The following is a 17,260-nucleotide window of genomic DNA, read 5'->3' on the forward strand; positions in this document are numbered from 1 at the left end:
GTGTAAGCATCAGGAGTTGCCAGGCATCAGATGAACGAACAAGGTGTATAAATACCAAAGCCCTCCAGCCTCAGTTGTGTGCATTGACAACTGTCGTTTGCCACCCGTGACTCTTACTGGGTCTGATCAATCCAGTGTAGAGTGGTGAGTATGGATGTGTGTATGACTGAGTGCATGTTCCCTGTCTTGCCACGTTTGTTAATCAATAAAGCAGTGTTACAGAGAAAATCCAACATTGGTTGTCTGAGGTTTACTTGCACCTTCCCTGGAGTGTACTGGGTTTTATTTATGCTAAACACCTAAACAGACTAATAGGACCTATTTGGTCATAACAAAAGTGGTACCTGAAAGGGGGCAAGTGGGCTATTTAATATGCAACATGAACAAATCAAAACCTCATTTTTTGGCTACTGTGTATGATCCATACTGCTACTAGACATTTAATAAATATAAATTGCATATATTGTGCTTTAATAAATTAACAAATCTCTTAAAATGCATTCTGGAGTGATTGAGGTGGTGCACAAGTGCCAACGTATTCAGAGCAAACAGCAACATCTCTGCTTCCAAAGCCCTCCAACTTTCCTGCTTTGGTTCAACAGCTACTTCTACGCCTATGAAAGGGAAATTCCCACATATGTGTGATCTGAGGCAGTTCCTTAGCCAACCACAGAGAAACTCAAAGCCATGGAAGAATTGTTGCTCCTACGTTATTAAGGATAAAGCGTGGAACGAAGGTGATCTGCAGCAAGAAGCTCCCATTCTTCTGGACAGCCTATCTGACACTCTGAGACATGTGTAGTGGTGTCAGCATCTCTTCGAAGATGGCTCCTTTCACGTTTGACCCTCTCAGATTGGCTTCTTGCAGGTCACAGCCCGACAGGTCACAATTCTGAAATGGCAGAGACACGTTGGTAACTAAAGTCTCCTCTTTTTATATATTTAAAACACGCACACACAAAGCTAACAGCTTCCATCTTGTTAAGTTAGGTTGAATTTATTCACCTTAGTTGATTTGCAGCATTTTACTTCCTGATGCTCAGAGGATATTTTATACATTCGTTTACTATGCTTGTGAATATTCTTTGTGCTTTGTAGCTGCTTTTATGTGCAATGTTTATTTTGATATTAAAGAGGACGCTCCTTTTAGTTGTTAATTGTGTTTTTATACAATAATAATATTATTAATAATAATATTTGCACCCCACCTATCTGTGCCCCAGCCACTCTGGGTGGCTTCCAACATATATAAAAACATAATAAAAAATTAAACATTTAAAAACTTCCCTATACAGGGTTGCCTTCAGATGTGTTCTAAAAGACAGATAGTTGTTTATTTCCTTGACATCTGAAGGGAGAGCGTTCCACAGGGCGGGCGCCACTGCCAAGAAGGCCCTCTGCCTTCTTCTCACAGTGAAGGAACCACCAGAAGGCCCCCAGCGTTGGACCTCAGTGTCTGGGCTGGACAATTGGGGTGGAGATGCTCCTTCAGGCATGCAGGGCTGAGGCCATTTAAAGGCTTTTCAGGACCGGTGTTATATGGTCCCGTCGACCGTTCCCAGTCACCAGTCTAGCTGCCGCATTCTGGATTAGTTGTCGTTTCTGAGTCACCTTCATGGGCAAACACTTTTGATAATTTATTACAAATGCAGGGCAATACCTTACTGTTGGAGCCAAGAGTGAACCAAAAGGTAGCTAGCCATGGAAAGATACGAAAATGTATTCAGTAGCAATGAGAACCCTTTTTAAATGAAAAGCCACCTGAGATTTGTGAAAAGTGTTAACAGAAACCCTATAAAGGCTCAGCTGTTGATCAAAAGCTGAAAATGTAACTTACCTCCAAGTCAGTTCCTGCAAGAGTTGCTCCTCTCAGGTTGCAGTTCTTTAGCTTTGCATTTTTCAAAGTTGCAACTCTTAGATTTATTCCAGTCATCTGACTGCCTTCCATATCAACTCCTTTCAAGTTAGCACCTGAAGTAGGAAATAACATTTTAAGTCCAGTTTAAAAATGTGAACGAGTTCATTCTCATCGCCTGCTCTTGACCTTCTTATTGCAGCTTGATGCTCTGGTTTCTTAATGAAATGCAGTTAAAGGTCTCAGGCGAGCCTCTTTCCCATTGTCAGCTGCCTGATATGGAGGTGCCATCGTCTATGCCTCCCCACTCCAAACCAACACACTTATGAAGCAATCCATCATCTGAATTATCCAAGAGTAATATGGGGACTGTAAGTTCAGCAGATGAGCTCATTTTGGCTTTAGTACAGGTGTCCCATCCCCCCACACTTACACACGAATGACTTGTGTGTGACTGCTTATACTCATGGAGCTGGGAAATATTTAAATAATACAATTCGCTTGGACTACTGCAATGTGCTCTACGTGGGGCTACCTTTGAAGGTGACCCGGAAACTACAACTAATCCAGAATGCGGCAGCTAGACTGGTGACTGGGAGCGGCCGCCGAGACCATGTAACACCGGTCTTGAAAGACCTACATTGGCTCCCAGTACGTTTCCGAGCACAATTCAAAGTGTTGGTGCTGACCTTTAAAGCCCTAAACGGCCTCGGTCCAGTATATCTGAAGGAGCGTCTCCTCCCCCATCGTTCTGCCCGGACGCTGAGGTCCAGCTCCGAGGGCCTTCTGGCGGTTCCCTCACTGCAAGAGGCAAAGTTACAGGGAACCAGGCAGAGGGCCTTCTTGGTAGTGGCGCCCGCCCTGTGGAACGCCTTCCCATCAGATGTCAAAGCGATAAACATCTACCTGACATTCAGAAGACATCTGAAGGCAGCCCTGTTCAGGGAAGTTTTTAATATGTGACATTTTAGTGTATCTTTCATCTTTGTTGGAAGCCGCCCAGAGTGGCTGGGGAAACCCAGCCAGATGGGCGGGGTACAAATAATAAATTTATTATTATTATTATTATTATTATTATTATTATTATTGTTGTTGTTGTTGTTGTTGTTGTTGTTGTTGTTGTTGTTGTTGTTGTTATTATTATTATTATTATTATTATTATTATTATTATTATTTTCAACCTGGAAATAGCAGGAGAGCTGAGTCCTTGTGGCTCATGAGGAGACATTCCCTGGAGCCCAAAGAGGACGTCAGTCAGGGTGGAGGAAGCCCCAAAGAGCACAGAGGCACAGTGGTGATTTGTTTACACTGCTCAGCCTCCCCACCTAACAGCTGATTTGCAGGGTAGGGCAGCAGCAGCACAGCCACTTTCCCATGCGTCCTCCAGCCTCCTGCCGGCCCCAGAGCTTCAATTCTAGTTGTGGATACTCTTGGATACAGTATTTTTTGTATGAATTGAAGAGAGAGCATCAGAGAAGGCACTTAAAGAATGCTCCCCATATTATGCAATTTCACTTATGCATGCAGGGCATCTGAATGTAAGCCCCACATAAGTGGGGAGATGCCTGTAATCCTCCAAGATATTTCAGAATTTCCCCGTCACTACAGCAGGTGTCATATTAAAACGGAACGGCACCTAGTTTTTGTTTTTACCTTCTAGGTTAGCTTTAAGGCCAGAGGGGTCCTCAAAATTGCACCCCTTCAGGGATGCTCCTTCTGCGTTAGAACAAAGCATCTTTACTCCTTGGAGGTTGGCACACTGATAGAGAGAGAGAGAGGGAGAGCTAAAATGAATCAGAGTCAGAAGATGTGCAACATATTAACTGGTCCAGATGTGAATATTCTATGTTTGAGACATGCCTGACCAGCCTTTGCTTATGGAAATTCCACAGCCCCCATTGGTAGCCTATTTAATTGTCACAATGCTCTTATTTTCCGAAAGTCTTTCCTACATCTACACTCTAGTATTCCAAAAGCACTGGTTTTGGTCCTGTCCCAGTGGATGGGTAAAAATCCCTGCAATTCTCTTCAAGCAATGGTTCAAGGACACTTCTGTTGCAGCTCCGCTGCCTCTCATGTATTTTGTTGCAGGTGAATCCAGGTGGTGGAGGTATTGAAGAATGTATAGGCTGGGCATTCTAGGGAATTAGAAAGCTGCCCTTATATCAAGCCAGACCACCGGTTCATCTAGCTCATTATGGTCTATACTGACTGGCAACGGCTCTCCAGGGTTTCAGGAAAACTAATGCAGCTGTTATCCTTAGGCTAGTTTCTATACATACTCACACATCCTTCTCCATTCTCCAGGCAGGCAGGCAAGAGGCATTATCAGAGCTCAAGGACACATTCCTGCCATGCAAATAGGAGGAAGTACTGGGCAAGGGGTGTGGCTGGGAAGGGAGTGTGGCCTGCAGGAGTCCCAAGGGCTTGCTAGGAAGGACTGGAGGGCTGTATTTGGCCTCCAGGCCTGAGGTCTGCCACTCCTGGACTCAGGGCAAAGTTGTCATGCTATTAAAGAAACCTTATTCAATTAATCAAGCCAGCTGCATAAATGTACCCACTTTGTTCTAAAGACAAATGTATGCTGGTTTTTAGCCCCACTCCAAACAACACTCACATCTAGAACTGATCCAGAGAGATCTGCTCGTTCAAGGTTTGCACAGCACAGGTTGGCATGGGCCAGGTTGCATCGGCTCAAGTTGGCCATCTTGAAGTTGATATATCGGAGATCTAAACGAGAGAGATCTGCCCCGCTGAAATTTAAACCCTGAAAAATTGGGAGAAGGGAGGGGGGAAAGACTTGCTGCCTGTATAGCACTTCAGAGCACTCAACAAACTTTGCCTACATGATCTCAAGAATCCTTTACAACGAAGCCCATTGGGGAGGATGGTGGTACCCCCACACTGTAGATGCAGCACTGGCGCTAAGAAACATGTCTAGAGCCTTAAGCTACAGACTGTGTGGGGGGATGAGATGGGATTTAATTTTGGAACTACCCAGTTAACAATACTGGCTGTTGCATGGCCATGAACAAAAAAGAGCATCACTGAACATGAATTAATCAACTCTGTGTAATTGTTGACTGTATTGGCATTATACTGATCAAGAGAACAGACAAATTATCTGCTTTGTAGGAAGATGGGGGGTTTTCTATAGAGGGATTTTCATTGGTAAAAGATCAAATTATTCCAATTCATTGTGGGATATGGCTGGATCATGATTTATTTATTTTTGTTTCATTAAGTTACTGGAACAGTAGGTAGTAGTCACAGCCTTCATTTACACATTCAGTAGAATGTGGTTGGACAGTAGACCATACCACATTAAACTGTGGATGACGGAACACCATTTGTCATGCTCCCATGTAAAAATACAAAAGAATTCCTTCAATTAAAAAACTAGCATTTCTTACAGAGGGATTCTTGCACAGCCCACTCCTACCTGTGCCAGTCTTTCTACCGGTATGAAATGTCCAAAAGTGAAACGAAAGAATGTAAAATTCATGGAGGCCATCAACGGCTATTGCTCATGACGGCTTTCTTCTAGATCCACTGTCAAAAGCAATATGCCTCTACATGTCAGTTGCTGGGAATCCAAAGTGAGTGAGTGCTATTTCACTCAGGGCTTTCCAGAGCCATCTGGTTCTGCCAGAACAGGAGACAGGACTAGATGCACCGTCCAGCAGGCTCTTATACCATCTCAGATAGAAACATGGAGACACATTTTTAAATTCTGCTCCACATCAAAAGCTTCCTGCGCCACTAGCAGCTTGAAACTTGACCACTGGGTGGGCTCTGCCCATTGGCCTGAAATGTCCCACAAAAGATAGGCCAGTTTTGGCCCTGACCTTCAGGCTGAAACAGATCCCCCACTTTGCCTTAGGAGTTATATGATAACCTACAGAATAACCCTAACTAACAAAGAACAATCTTTGTTCTTGATACCTGACAGCGTAGCTCAGATTTGGTTGAAGTCGCAAGTAGGAACCTAACAAATTCCTTTCGGGAGATTGGCGAATGATCTTCAGCTGGTTGTGAGTTCTGTAGGGAAAGAAGAAGAGCAGCAAGAGATGACATTCAACTACTAGTTGAGTATTGGGATTTTGGAAAAATTCTGAACTGGGAGGAAATTTCTGATGCATATGGATTGTGATTTAGCACATTTATTTTACATCTGTTTTGTAATCCAAGAGCAAAAATAAAAAATAAAAAATGCCCATATTAATCTAACATACTACATAGTTATTTCAACATTGTCCTAATAAGCAAATTATCTGAGTGTAGAAGGGTAGAAACCCCCCTTACAGTGCAATCCTATGTGTCTACCCAGAATTTCTGTTGTTTTCAGTGAGATGTGCTCCAGTTAATTTCCAGCCTTAATAACGCTTGCTTCTGAGTAGACATGAATAGAAATTTCAACCCAATATCACTGACATTTTTATTGGGCAAGAAAACGAGGTGGTTGCAAAAACTGTAATTACCTTAATAGCTGCTTCTAGGTGTTCAATCAGTGAGTCAACCCCAAAAAACCTGGCTTCTTCTAAGACCCCTAGCACAAGAGAGAAGAACATGAATGTATCCTTGCTATAAATTACAATTATCATTATTCTTAATTAATTACCTTCCACATACAGTGGTACCTAAGGTTAATAACTTAATTCGTTCTGGAGGTCCGCTCTTAACCTGAAACTGTTCATAACCTGAAGCACCACTTTCGCTTTCTGTTCTCATCCTGAAGCCAATCGGAAGCTGCGAAAGGCTCGCTGGACATTCGGCTTCCAAAGAACGGTTGCAAACCAGAACACTCACTTCCAAGTTCATGCCGTTAGGGAGCCAAAACGTACAAGTACCAAGGCGTTCAACAACCAAGGTTGTATAATAAAAACACCTTTTAAAAAATGGTGAAAAGCTGCACAGAAATAACATACAGTGGTACATCAGGTTACATACGCTTCAGGTTACATTTGCTTCAGGTTGCAGACTCCGCTAACCCATAGTGTTTCAGGTTAAGAACTTTGCTTCAGGATGAGAACAGAAATCGTGCTCTGGCGGCGCAGCAGCAGCAGGAGGTCCCATTAGCTAAAGTGGTACTTCAAGTTAAGAACAGTTTCAGGTTAAGTACGGACCTCCGGGACAAATTAAGTACTTAACCCAAGGTACCACTGTACCATGTAGTTTCAGATATGCTCAGCATCCTGTTCCCTTAAACGGGGTTGCAGGAACCAGTCACAAGATTGTGCACAAATTCTTCTTCCCCAAAGTGAATGCTCTAACTAGCTTATGTCAGTACAAGCAACTCCCCACTTGATCAGCACATGGGCTTCCGCTAACATGCACGCTGCACAGCATCCAGTAACGGAACCCTCACACCAGTGGGAAGATGTTTCTACCCATTTTAATCATTATGAGCATTAACCATAGTTGCAGATAAGCAGGACTTGAAATATGGGTTTGAAGACAGTTTCAAAACTGGTCAACAACACACCATGGTTAGCGTTAACTTAAAAAACACCCATACCCACCACCATTGGTGTGGGGCAGGTGTTTTTAAATTGTTATTTTAACTATTACTCTTAAAAGAAGTGTCATAAGTAGTAAAATGTAAAGAAACAACCAAAATCCTACAGTATTTCTAATCAGTACTAACTGAAATTATAAGGGGGTTAAACCTGAGCAGCAGAGGGGTGTGAGTGAGTGAGAGACAGCGAGCACACAAAATCCTGCAAAGGTTCATTAACTGTGATTAGGTGAAATCCTGATTAGATCAACATTATTATTATTATTATTCACAATTCTATCCCCTTTCTTCTGTTGAGCTCATATTGGCAGAGAATAGCTTCATAGCTGGGTGAGGATTTGAACTCAGGTCTCTCTGCAACCAAAGCACTGGACTATTACATGTGCACAGGGCCCAGTCCAGTCCTGTAACTGCAGCAACTCAGACTGCGTGTTCCAGCTCCATACCCGTTGAGGTTACCTCTTCTCTTGGCAAGAGAATGAGGTTGCTTAAAAGTTTTAAACTCTCTCCTATGAGCAGCACACACCAATAAAACTGTCGGTCGTACACATCTTATATTGGATGTAATTGGGGACGGAGGAAAGGAGAATTAGATTTCCAGCCCAAAGGGCCCCATGGTTATCCAATTTCGGAAGCGTATGCTTCCAAAACAAGTACTGTTTTTTCCATGGGGGATGCAAAATTTAAGAGCACAGGATGCAATGTCCCCAAATTACGCTCACACACTTCTGATTAATAAAACGGCGATTATTCCAGCCTTTAATAAGCTGACAGCAACAAATATATTTAGGGTGAAGTATTTGTTCCACTTGAGCCAAGGGGAGTTTTGACATGCTATACTGAGAATGTATTCTGTGTTAGTTATAGTTTCTATAGTTCCAATCAATTAAGAGCTAGGATGTTTAGTGTGAGCTCTACGATAATATATTCTGACATGTTTCTTCTTTTTTAAAGCTAAGAATTAACCAAAGTGGCCCTGAATTAGGTCAGGGAAGAAGACTTGACCCCTTTTTTCTATCATTATTTTCCTTCAAAAAAGAAAGAAAGAAGATTGGCTTTCTTCCTTTTCTCCTCCAAAGCTGCCAGGAGACCACTGGGAAAGAGACCTCCACACTCCCACCCAAATGATTTAACAGCTTCAGGAGTGGCATTTGGAGTGTGAAAACAGTGTGAGGGGAAAAGAGGATAAGCAACCCTTCCCTCAGTGGCAGGATGTTTGCATTCTAATATGCTAGTCCTACACAGAGTAGACCCACTAACAATAGGTAGACACAGCTAACTTTGGTCTACTAATTTCAATGGATCTCCTGAGTAGATCTTAGCTGGATATGTCCCAAGCTAGAGTCCACCTCTCTCAGCTGCAATTTATTTTTGTTGCATTATGTTTTAATACTTCAATAATCAATCTTCTGAATCCCATATATGTTTGGCTCTTACGTCTGCAGGATGCACTCCTCCCCACCCCTGCTAAGGAGGTCAAAGGCCTGGAAACGATGCCTTATGAGGAACGGCTAAGGGAGCTAAGGGAGCTGGGCATGTTTAGCCTGGAGAAGAGGAGGTTAAGGGGTGATATATGATAGCCATGTTCAAATATATAAAAGGATGTCACATAGAGGAGGGAGAAAGGTTGTTTTCTGCTGCTCCAGAGAAGCGGACACGGAGCAATGGATCCAAACTACAAGAAAGAAGATTCCACCTAAACATTAGGAAGAACTTCCTGACAGTAAGAGCTGTTTGACAGTGGAATTTGCTGCCAAGGAGTGTGGTGGAGTCTCCTTCTTTGGAGGTCTTTAAGCAGAGGCTTGACAACCATATGTCAGGAGTGCTCTGATGGGGTTTCCTGCTTGGCAGGGGGTTGGACTCGATGGCCCTTGTGGTCTCTTCCAACTCTATGATTCTATGAAAACCAAACTAAGCAACAATTAGTTTTTTGACAGTACCATCCACTAGCCTCTTTAGGCTCATCTAAGAACAAGAGTTTGGCAGCAAGCAACAAAAAAATGATAACATGACTGGTACCCCAATAATACATACCTAACAAATTAATGCCTTCATTTACAATAAGCTGTCCATGACGCAAAAAGTTCAAAATTGGTTCAAAGTACTCAGGACTACGGTCGACTAGGAAGGCTCCTCGGTGATCTCGCTTATTCCCCCAGGCATCTGTTTCCAACAGGAAGTATCACACAAAAATTCAGTGCACAAAAAGAGAAAGCCTTCAAAAATCAGATTTATCATTGTAATAACCCAGTTGTACACTAGCTCAAGGAAGTTATTTAAAAACAGGCAGCTTGGGAGGGGGAGCAATTTTCAAAAGTCCTCTTAAGAGTTTCAACTCAAAATGTTACAAAGGAAAAAGCAAGCCAAAGACCAAATATAGGGGCTGTTCTAACAGTTCCATCCTACTTAAAAGAGAATTGGTGAGATACAGATTACAGTCATGGCCTTTCAGCTAGATCAGAGTTCAAATTCTGGACTAAGGGTTCCAGAGAAGTCTCTGACTATATAATCTAATTGGCAAACGGCACCTTAAACCTGGGCTATGGTTGCCACAATGGAATGTCTAGGTGCCATTCCCCCTTGCCCGGTGTGATATTATTATTATTAATTCAATTTTATACCACTTTATATTTTAAAGAAAAGATCACAACACGGTTTACAACACACTAAAACATCAAATAAAACAATCCAGAATAAAACTAATTCAAGCTTCAAGGAAAATATTTCAGACACTTTTCTAAGTGACATTCTGCTTTCCCCAGTTGCCAACCTGGCATCCAGAGCTCTCCACAGGGTCACAATGGGACCTGCACCAGTTGCTAAATAAATAAATAAATAAATAAATAAATAAATAAATAAATAAATAATACCCCGCCTATCTGGCTGGGTTTCCCCAGCCATTCTGGGTGGCTTACAACATATCTAGCAACATAGTAAAAACATCAGTCCTTAAAAACTTTCCTAAGACAAGACTGCCTTCAGATGTCTTCTAAGTCAGATAGTTGTTTATCTCCTTGACATCTGAAGGGAGGGTGTTCCACAGGGAGGGTGCCACTACCTAGAAGGCCCTCTACCTGGCGCCTGGGCTAACTTCAAATACTGCTCTGAGCTTTCCTATAGCACAGGGATGTGAAACAGAATCCACCTGGTGGGCCAGATCCTGAGCTCCCACAGCCCCTGTGGGCCATTTTTGAAGGGTGGGTGGGACTGCCCACTTGTCAATCAACTGATGTCACAATGACTGAAGGGGAGCAATTAACCTTTGTCTTGTCAACTTGAATTCAAGCCGGTGATTTAAAGCGTAATTAAGATTGTAATCCTGATTATTCCTTTCTATTGTAAGACAACCAACTTGTCATACAATGGGGCAGCTGCCAATGAAGCTATGCAATGCACCTTTCAATAAACTATTTGTCTGCTTTGAGAGAGGCTCCCATAACAAAGCGTAAAAAATGGGGGATTGACTTAGAATAATTTTAGTCCATACTGACCTTTATCTTTAAACATGCGAGCCAGCATGCTATCAGGTTCTTTACTAACTAATGTGGTCCTAGGGGAAAAAAGCAGAAGTATTAACAAATAAGTTCAAGGCTTTGATTTTTAGAATGGTGTTCAGGTTTTGCGTGGGTTTTTGTTTTGTTTTGCAGAGATATTTCCCTCTGTGTTTGGTGCTTTTAACTGTAAACCTTGTGGAAGAGGGCCAGAGCTCAGTGGATGAGCATCTACTTTGCATGTCATGTGCCCCAGATTCAATTCCTTGCATCCCCAGGGAGGGCTGAAGCCCTGGAGAGTCATTGCCAGTCTGCGCAGACAACCGTGAGGCAGATGGACCAATGGCCTTCCTATTTTTCCTATGCCGTTCCTTCCCTTTGCTCCAATAGCAAAATCATCATTTAGAAAACCAACAAGCACAATTTATTTACTTTGAAAGGGCATTTGACTGTAGAGGGTTGGAGCTGAGAAGTACTGCCTAGAATTTGGAGCCTGAGTTTTAGTGGGATGGAATAATTTTCTGCAATGTTGGTAATGATTTTGTCCGCTGACTCACTGAGTTCGTTGCAGCATTTTGCAAATATAAATAACCTTGTGGCAACAAAGTGACAGGCTCTTACCGGGTAGTTGTGAAGTACCGCCCTCCAACGTTGAGAGTTATCCAGTCTGAGTGAGAGCCTGTTAATGCTTCAGGAGGGTTTACATCATTCTGGGGATCTGTAAGCACGGAATGTACATGAACACTTTTAGTGCCGTCGTGAACGTGTCCATTTCACAAGACAAAAAGCAACATAGCAAAATAATCCTGGATTCTTACCAATGAACGGCTCCCCTTCACATACAAAGAGGACATCATCATCCCTGAAATGGGAAGAGAGAAAGAGAGTAAAATGTTTCCATGTGCAAGTAGATGGTATATAACTCGGTTTAGGGCAATAGTGACCAGAAGCATAACTTCAATCTCCAAGGTTTTAAATTTAAACTAAGGGGCATTAAAAGCTAAGGAACTGTTCCAGGATAATTGGCTGGGTGCCAGGGAGGCAGTAAATAATTGAGGGTGGAAAACAATCACCAGCATGTTTTAAATTATGCATGCTTTAAAGTATGGTTGTAAATATTTTAGAGATAATTTTATGTAATAATATTTTTGTAAACTGCTTTGAGGTTTTCTACAATCAAATGGTATATAAATTTTATGAAATAAAGGAATGAATGAATAATTTGGTTAAGCCCTTCTAAGACTGTGTTGCTACAGAATGCAGGCAGAGGACTGCATGTCTGAATGTGTTCCATCAAAAACTCACTGTGCACATGAGCTAACCTACCAGGGATGCAGGGGAGCATTTCGGCATGCTATTTCCTACCTGCATTTGGGCACTGTCCTAAGGGGGTTGCACCATGATGCTTTTCTGAATGTGTATATCCTCTTTAGAAACCTAGCATCCCCTTCTGATCCCACCCTCAAGTATGTTAAGCTCTTCCCTCTCCTTTGCATGTGTGTCTGAAGTAACTACTTCCCACAAACAAGGAAGGCTTTCTGGGCTCACAGGAAAAGTTATTTGGGCACACCCAGCCACGTCATACTCACTGGTGCAATACAAGCCACAATTACTCTATGAGCAGAGTAATATTTTGTTAATGCCAAATATGGAATAGTTGTTTCAATTGTCTTCAAAAACTGATAGCAGAATGTATTTTCTAAAAGTTGACTTTCAGTAAACAGTTAAATGTTCAATTTTGCAATCCAATACTTGTACAACTCATTTTGATCCAGTCACCCAAAAAATGCAACAACACTCACAATTGGGGGCACTGGAGAAAGTTCAAGTTAGATCCAGATTTTTGCAAGAAAATCTGAATGAGAATTTGTTTGAGGTCTATTTCCCAACAAATTAATTCCAGCCTCTGAAGGCATCAGACAAAACCGATATAGAACAACAACTATTTAAGGTAATAATTATATCAGAGCAGTGTTAGAAAGCAAGGAGCCATGTGGCTCCTGGGTTGTGGAAGCCCAAAAATGTCTGTGTGCCTTTTTTTTTTTTGCTGCCACACTACTCTGCAGACCAGGTGATTTGTCTGACAGTAAATATTAATGATTATATATAAAGAGACACAGTTTGCTGCTGGGTGAATCACCCGGTGTCTTTTGCTGCTGCAGTGCCTGGCAGACCAGCTGACAGCAGCCAGGCAAGTGGAGGTGCTAAGCGCCTGCACATCTCCATCCAGTTGCAAAATGCACTTAGTGCCTGGTAATTTCAAACGCTGAATCTCTGAATTATTGAAACACAATAATCTCTGAATCAGGCAAACTATGATTACTACAAACCCTGGCTCACCACCCTACTAGAACTGAAAACTCTTTCAAAATGGATGTTTATTTCTGGTATACAGGCAGATTGTGCTCTTTACGACAAACTCTGATTCCTCCAAACCAGGAAATGGAGGAGGGAAAAGGAGGGAGTCCACGTTTTGAACGGGTCCTCATGAGCAGCTACCCCACTTTTGGAAGGTCAGAAAGCAATGGCACATTCCAGTGCAATGAGGTCACTGTATCCTAACAGACAGTTGACAGTCACCCCCTTCCCTCCAAGCAGCTGTTGGTTCCTTTTAGTTTCTGCAAGAAAGTTCCAATCATGTGAACATCAAATCCACGCCCAACTTACCTTATCAAAGCAATGTCGTCAATGAGCCCACCTCTCCCATTGTACACGCTGGTTGCTTTTATTCCAAGCTTATTACTGGCTACAGACAGCAAATCAGACAGTGTCCCATAAACCGCCACAACCTATAAAAAGAGAAGGCGAGTATTTAGCCCAACAGTGCTTAATGTTTTAGGGCCCCCACTTTTGTTTTATGAACCTAAATTCCCTGTCCAACCTGAACAGCAGACATAGATGGGGAAATGCCAGAAACCTCACCACCATTTGAATTATGGCACATTCAAATGCAGCTGTCATGTGTTTTCATTCAGCTAAAGCACAGATTCATAACTCAAACAAGATCTTGAATAGTCAGCAGCTTCACAAAACACAAGCTACAGGTGCATGTGGTTCCAGTGAATGAAAAGGGGGGGAAGATGCTTTGCCCCAAACACACAGTTTGTTATTTATGGTTCCTGTACTTGTTCCTAATCAGAGCTCGGCTGCCTGTTGTTGATTATGAGCAGGAACAGCAACAGGAAGAGCACCTGCTAAATTTATGCTTAATGCTGCTATTTCTACTCTGTCCCTCTGTGGATGTATGACGGCCAGTACTGTAAATGAAAGCCAGCAAAGTGGCTTTTCTGGAAAATTTTCAATTAGAAAGCTTTTTAGACTTTCCCACCCAAAACCCTAAAATAGACCAGGTTTTCCATGGTTGTCTTCAGTGTAGTCAACAAAACAGTGTGTGCCATTGTAGGTTTTAACATGTCAAAAGTCACCTGAGCCTCTGCTCAATAGCCAAACTTTCTGCACTGCTTAAGACAAAACAACAAAAACAAAGTCCGCTTTGTATTATAGTACTGATATATTTCAAAAAGTAAAAGCCAGGAAACCCTGAGCTTTTTTTAGGAAGACGTTTGTAAATGTTTCCAGATACATTTCCATAGTGTACACTTCCTTATACAGTATTAAAAACATTAAACAAAAAGAATGAAGGCACTGCATACTAATTTTAGCTTACTAAGAGAGCAAGAGTTTTATGCATGTGATTTTCTTGGGTATAGTTGCCTGCAAAAAAAGTTACAAATTCAAAACTGACTGATCTGATTCACATGAGATGGTCAGTCGAACTATGCCTTTGCCAGACCATGCAAGCAGGTGGGCTCAGAGAAAAGCTCACAGCTGCTTTGCTCCCCCTGGTCCTTTCTCCTGCCAAGCCATGCTTAGCTAAGTCAAGGTTTGGCTGAACATGCCATCTTAACTGTGACTTGTGGTTTAGCTCTCCCCTTACAAACCATGAGACACAGTCAAGGTCCATTTTTACTGTATTTACTAGTTTCACAGACAACTACTTCAAATAACAATTTCTGCCCTGTATGACTCATCTGCTCCATCTCTAAACTTGTTCAGTATTTCCAAAGGCAATAAATAAAACCTTTTTTGGAATGCCATGTTTACCTATGTTTCACTAAATTCCAAAGCCACCTAGAGCTTTTAACGGATATGTCTACAGCTAATGGCTATGTCTTCAGAACCAATTTACATGTACAGTTATCAAGGATTATTTTAAAAGAACAGGTCTCAGAGACAAACAAACCTCTGAGTGAAATTTACAAACATGAAAAAGGAAAAATGGAAAATTCAGCTGTTTGCATAAATCCAGTTCAGAAAGGATGGCAGTAATTACTGGAAGGATGTCACGTTATTCGTGTTATTATTTTTAATTATGATGGGCAATAAGCTACTCAACCTTTTGTTTTGGACACAACTTGCAACCCATCACCATACTTGGGGGTAATGTAGAAATCCCTGCCCTCCACCCAGAATCACTACTGAAGGAAGCCCTGTTTGATGTTTTATCGTGTTTTTAATATTCTGTTGGGAGCCGCCCAGAGTGGCTGGGAAAACCCAGCCAGATGGGTGGGGTCTAAATAATAAATTATTATATATTAAGCTGTTGTTAATTTCTGACTCACTCTTAGGTACCAGGTGAAACCTTTTTGCTTTAGGGCAGAAGTTTTCAACCAACTAAGTTCTTTCTGTGGCACCCCTTGCCTGCAGAGCTGGCAGCCTCTCACCCATTTCTGAACACCCTCCTTTGTGGAGTGTTTCCTCAGCCTCCTCTCCTTGAGAGTCCTCGGGTCAGCTGCTGCTGCCATCCCTGGTCTCTGAGCTGCCCCCAAATGGAGATGCTTGTAGCCAGGGCTGCTGCAACAAACAGCTGTGCAAGCCTTTGGAGGCAGAGACATGAGAGGGTACACCTGGCAACATGGGAGGGGGGCTGCAGGCTATCTCCCAAAAGAAGCTCAGCAACTTTGGGTCATCTCTCCATTCCAGGTGCTGGTGGGGGTTGCTACGCATCTGTGTGGCCACTGTGCAAAACAGGATGCTGGACTAGACAGGCCTTTGGTCTGATCCAGCAGGGCTTTTATTAGTCGCAAATCCAACAGCTTCCCTAGGCACTTTCACCTGGTAACGTTATTGCTCTCTTTCCACAACCCAGCAAAATCTAATCCGTTCTGCCAGCTTGTTTTTTCCATAGTAATTATTATCTATTTCCTACCCACCCACTCACTCACTCTTTCCTTTGTCTCCCCCACATATATTTATTGCATATATTTATTTGGATATCCCTTAAATAATAAAATTCTCAAAACAATTTACATAAATTTGTGCATGTGTATATTATATATTTATGTGTATATTATCAATAAAATCAAATGTCAAGAACAAGTTAGCATAATTCTTTTCAAAATAAGGTTCAGAGTTTTAAAAATATACACTATAAAATAAATTACATTCTAATACACATGTGCCTTGCTTAAACGAATACTCATTTTAAATATTTGGGTCAAACAGAGTTGTTGCCAGTTTTCCAAGCTGATCAATCTTGGGTGATCGATTTCATTGAATATAATTACATGATTAATTTCATTTTAATCAGTAAATATATATGGTGAGCCTTCTCGCTTTAAGGCTTTTATAGTTAAATAGGCAGGGCATAAATTCCTTAACTTTTTTTATATAAAAAGGATTTACAGTACTTATTCTGACATTCTAAGAAAGAGGATCACCAAGATGTCTTCTCGGAAGTGCCACTCCACTGCTAGAATCTACCTGCTCAGTAACCTCTATTATTATTTTTTAATAAATAAATGCTACTGTTCAGTATAATTTTAATCTGTGTATATTATCTTGGGACAGGGCGGGGCGGGGGGTAAATTCATCCTAGAAACATTTCTAAAGGATGCCATATAAATCAGATGACTAAAATTGAAAGTCTACATAGAAGTGAGTCCCAATGGGGCTTACTCCCAGGTAAACTGGTATGGGACAGCAGGGAAAGGGGGAGGGGACCCCAAACCCGTAGACTTCTAATCAGACCTTGAGATCTAGCAACTTCACTGCCTGTTTTCGATTGTAAGCTGCTTGGGAGCAGAGACTTGGCTCTGTCGCTTTAGTGCCTCTTGCCCTGCTTTGTATCATGACTGGGGTGGTGGAAATTAAAGCCAATCTCCTCGTCATTCAAGCCCCTTCTCGCCAAAGCGCCCCTCACTCACCTTTCCATTCCTGGGGCTGCCATTGACAAAGAGGGTGACTCTCTTCATCGCCTCCCCCACCCCGCAGGGACTGAGGCGCCTGAAGCCGCGCCCGGGACTTCTTGCCAGCCGAGCGACAAACCCGGAAGCAGCACTTCTCCAACTGGCACGCCCACCCACCAATCCACGCCACTCATTCTGAATTTTCCCC

General features: G+C 42.2%; 1 protein-coding gene across 2 annotated transcripts; it reads right to left on the minus strand.

Moving 5' to 3' along the window:
* Nucleotides 1-415: 415 nt before the first annotated feature.
* On the minus strand, nt 416-17,215 carry KCTD9 (potassium channel tetramerization domain containing 9). 2 transcript variants are annotated; one of them, XM_081891107.1, is made up of 12 exons: nt 17,071-17,215; nt 13,532-13,653; nt 11,683-11,726; nt 11,486-11,582; nt 10,865-10,923; nt 9,408-9,536; nt 6,337-6,404; nt 5,801-5,896; nt 4,473-4,622; nt 3,509-3,614; nt 1,838-1,971; nt 416-892 (listed from the first exon to the last, which is right to left on the minus strand). In XM_081891107.1, exons 1-12 carry the CDS (start codon nt 17,116-17,118, stop codon nt 776-778), a joined length of 1,170 nt encoding a protein of 389 aa, XP_081747233.1. In that variant the 5' UTR covers nt 17,119-17,215; the 3' UTR covers nt 416-775. The 2 variants fall into 2 exon arrangements, with proteins under 2 accessions (XP_081747233.1, XP_081747234.1); XM_081891108.1 differs by lacking the exon at nt 9,408-9,536.
* Nucleotides 17,216-17,260: the final 45 nt, after the last annotated feature.

The sequence above is a fragment of the Podarcis melisellensis genome (assembly GCF_964234715.1).
Source record: "Podarcis melisellensis genome assembly, chromosome: 15".
Classification (NCBI taxonomy): domain Eukaryota; kingdom Metazoa; phylum Chordata; class Lepidosauria; order Squamata; family Lacertidae; genus Podarcis; species Podarcis melisellensis.

Coding starts and splice junctions, on each gene's coding strand:
- KCTD9 (XM_081891107.1), bottom strand. CDS start 17,118: ATGAAGAGAGTCACCCTCTTTGTCAATGGCAGCCCCAGGAATGGAAAG. Junction 13,654..17,070: donor GCAGCCCCAGGAATGGAAAG/GTGAGTGAGGGG, acceptor CTCTTTTTATAG/GTTGTGGCGGTTTATGGGAC. Junction 6,405..9,407: donor TGAAGGCATTAATTTGTTAG/GTATGTATTATT, acceptor CTCTTGTGCTAG/GGGTCTTAGAAGAAGCCAGG.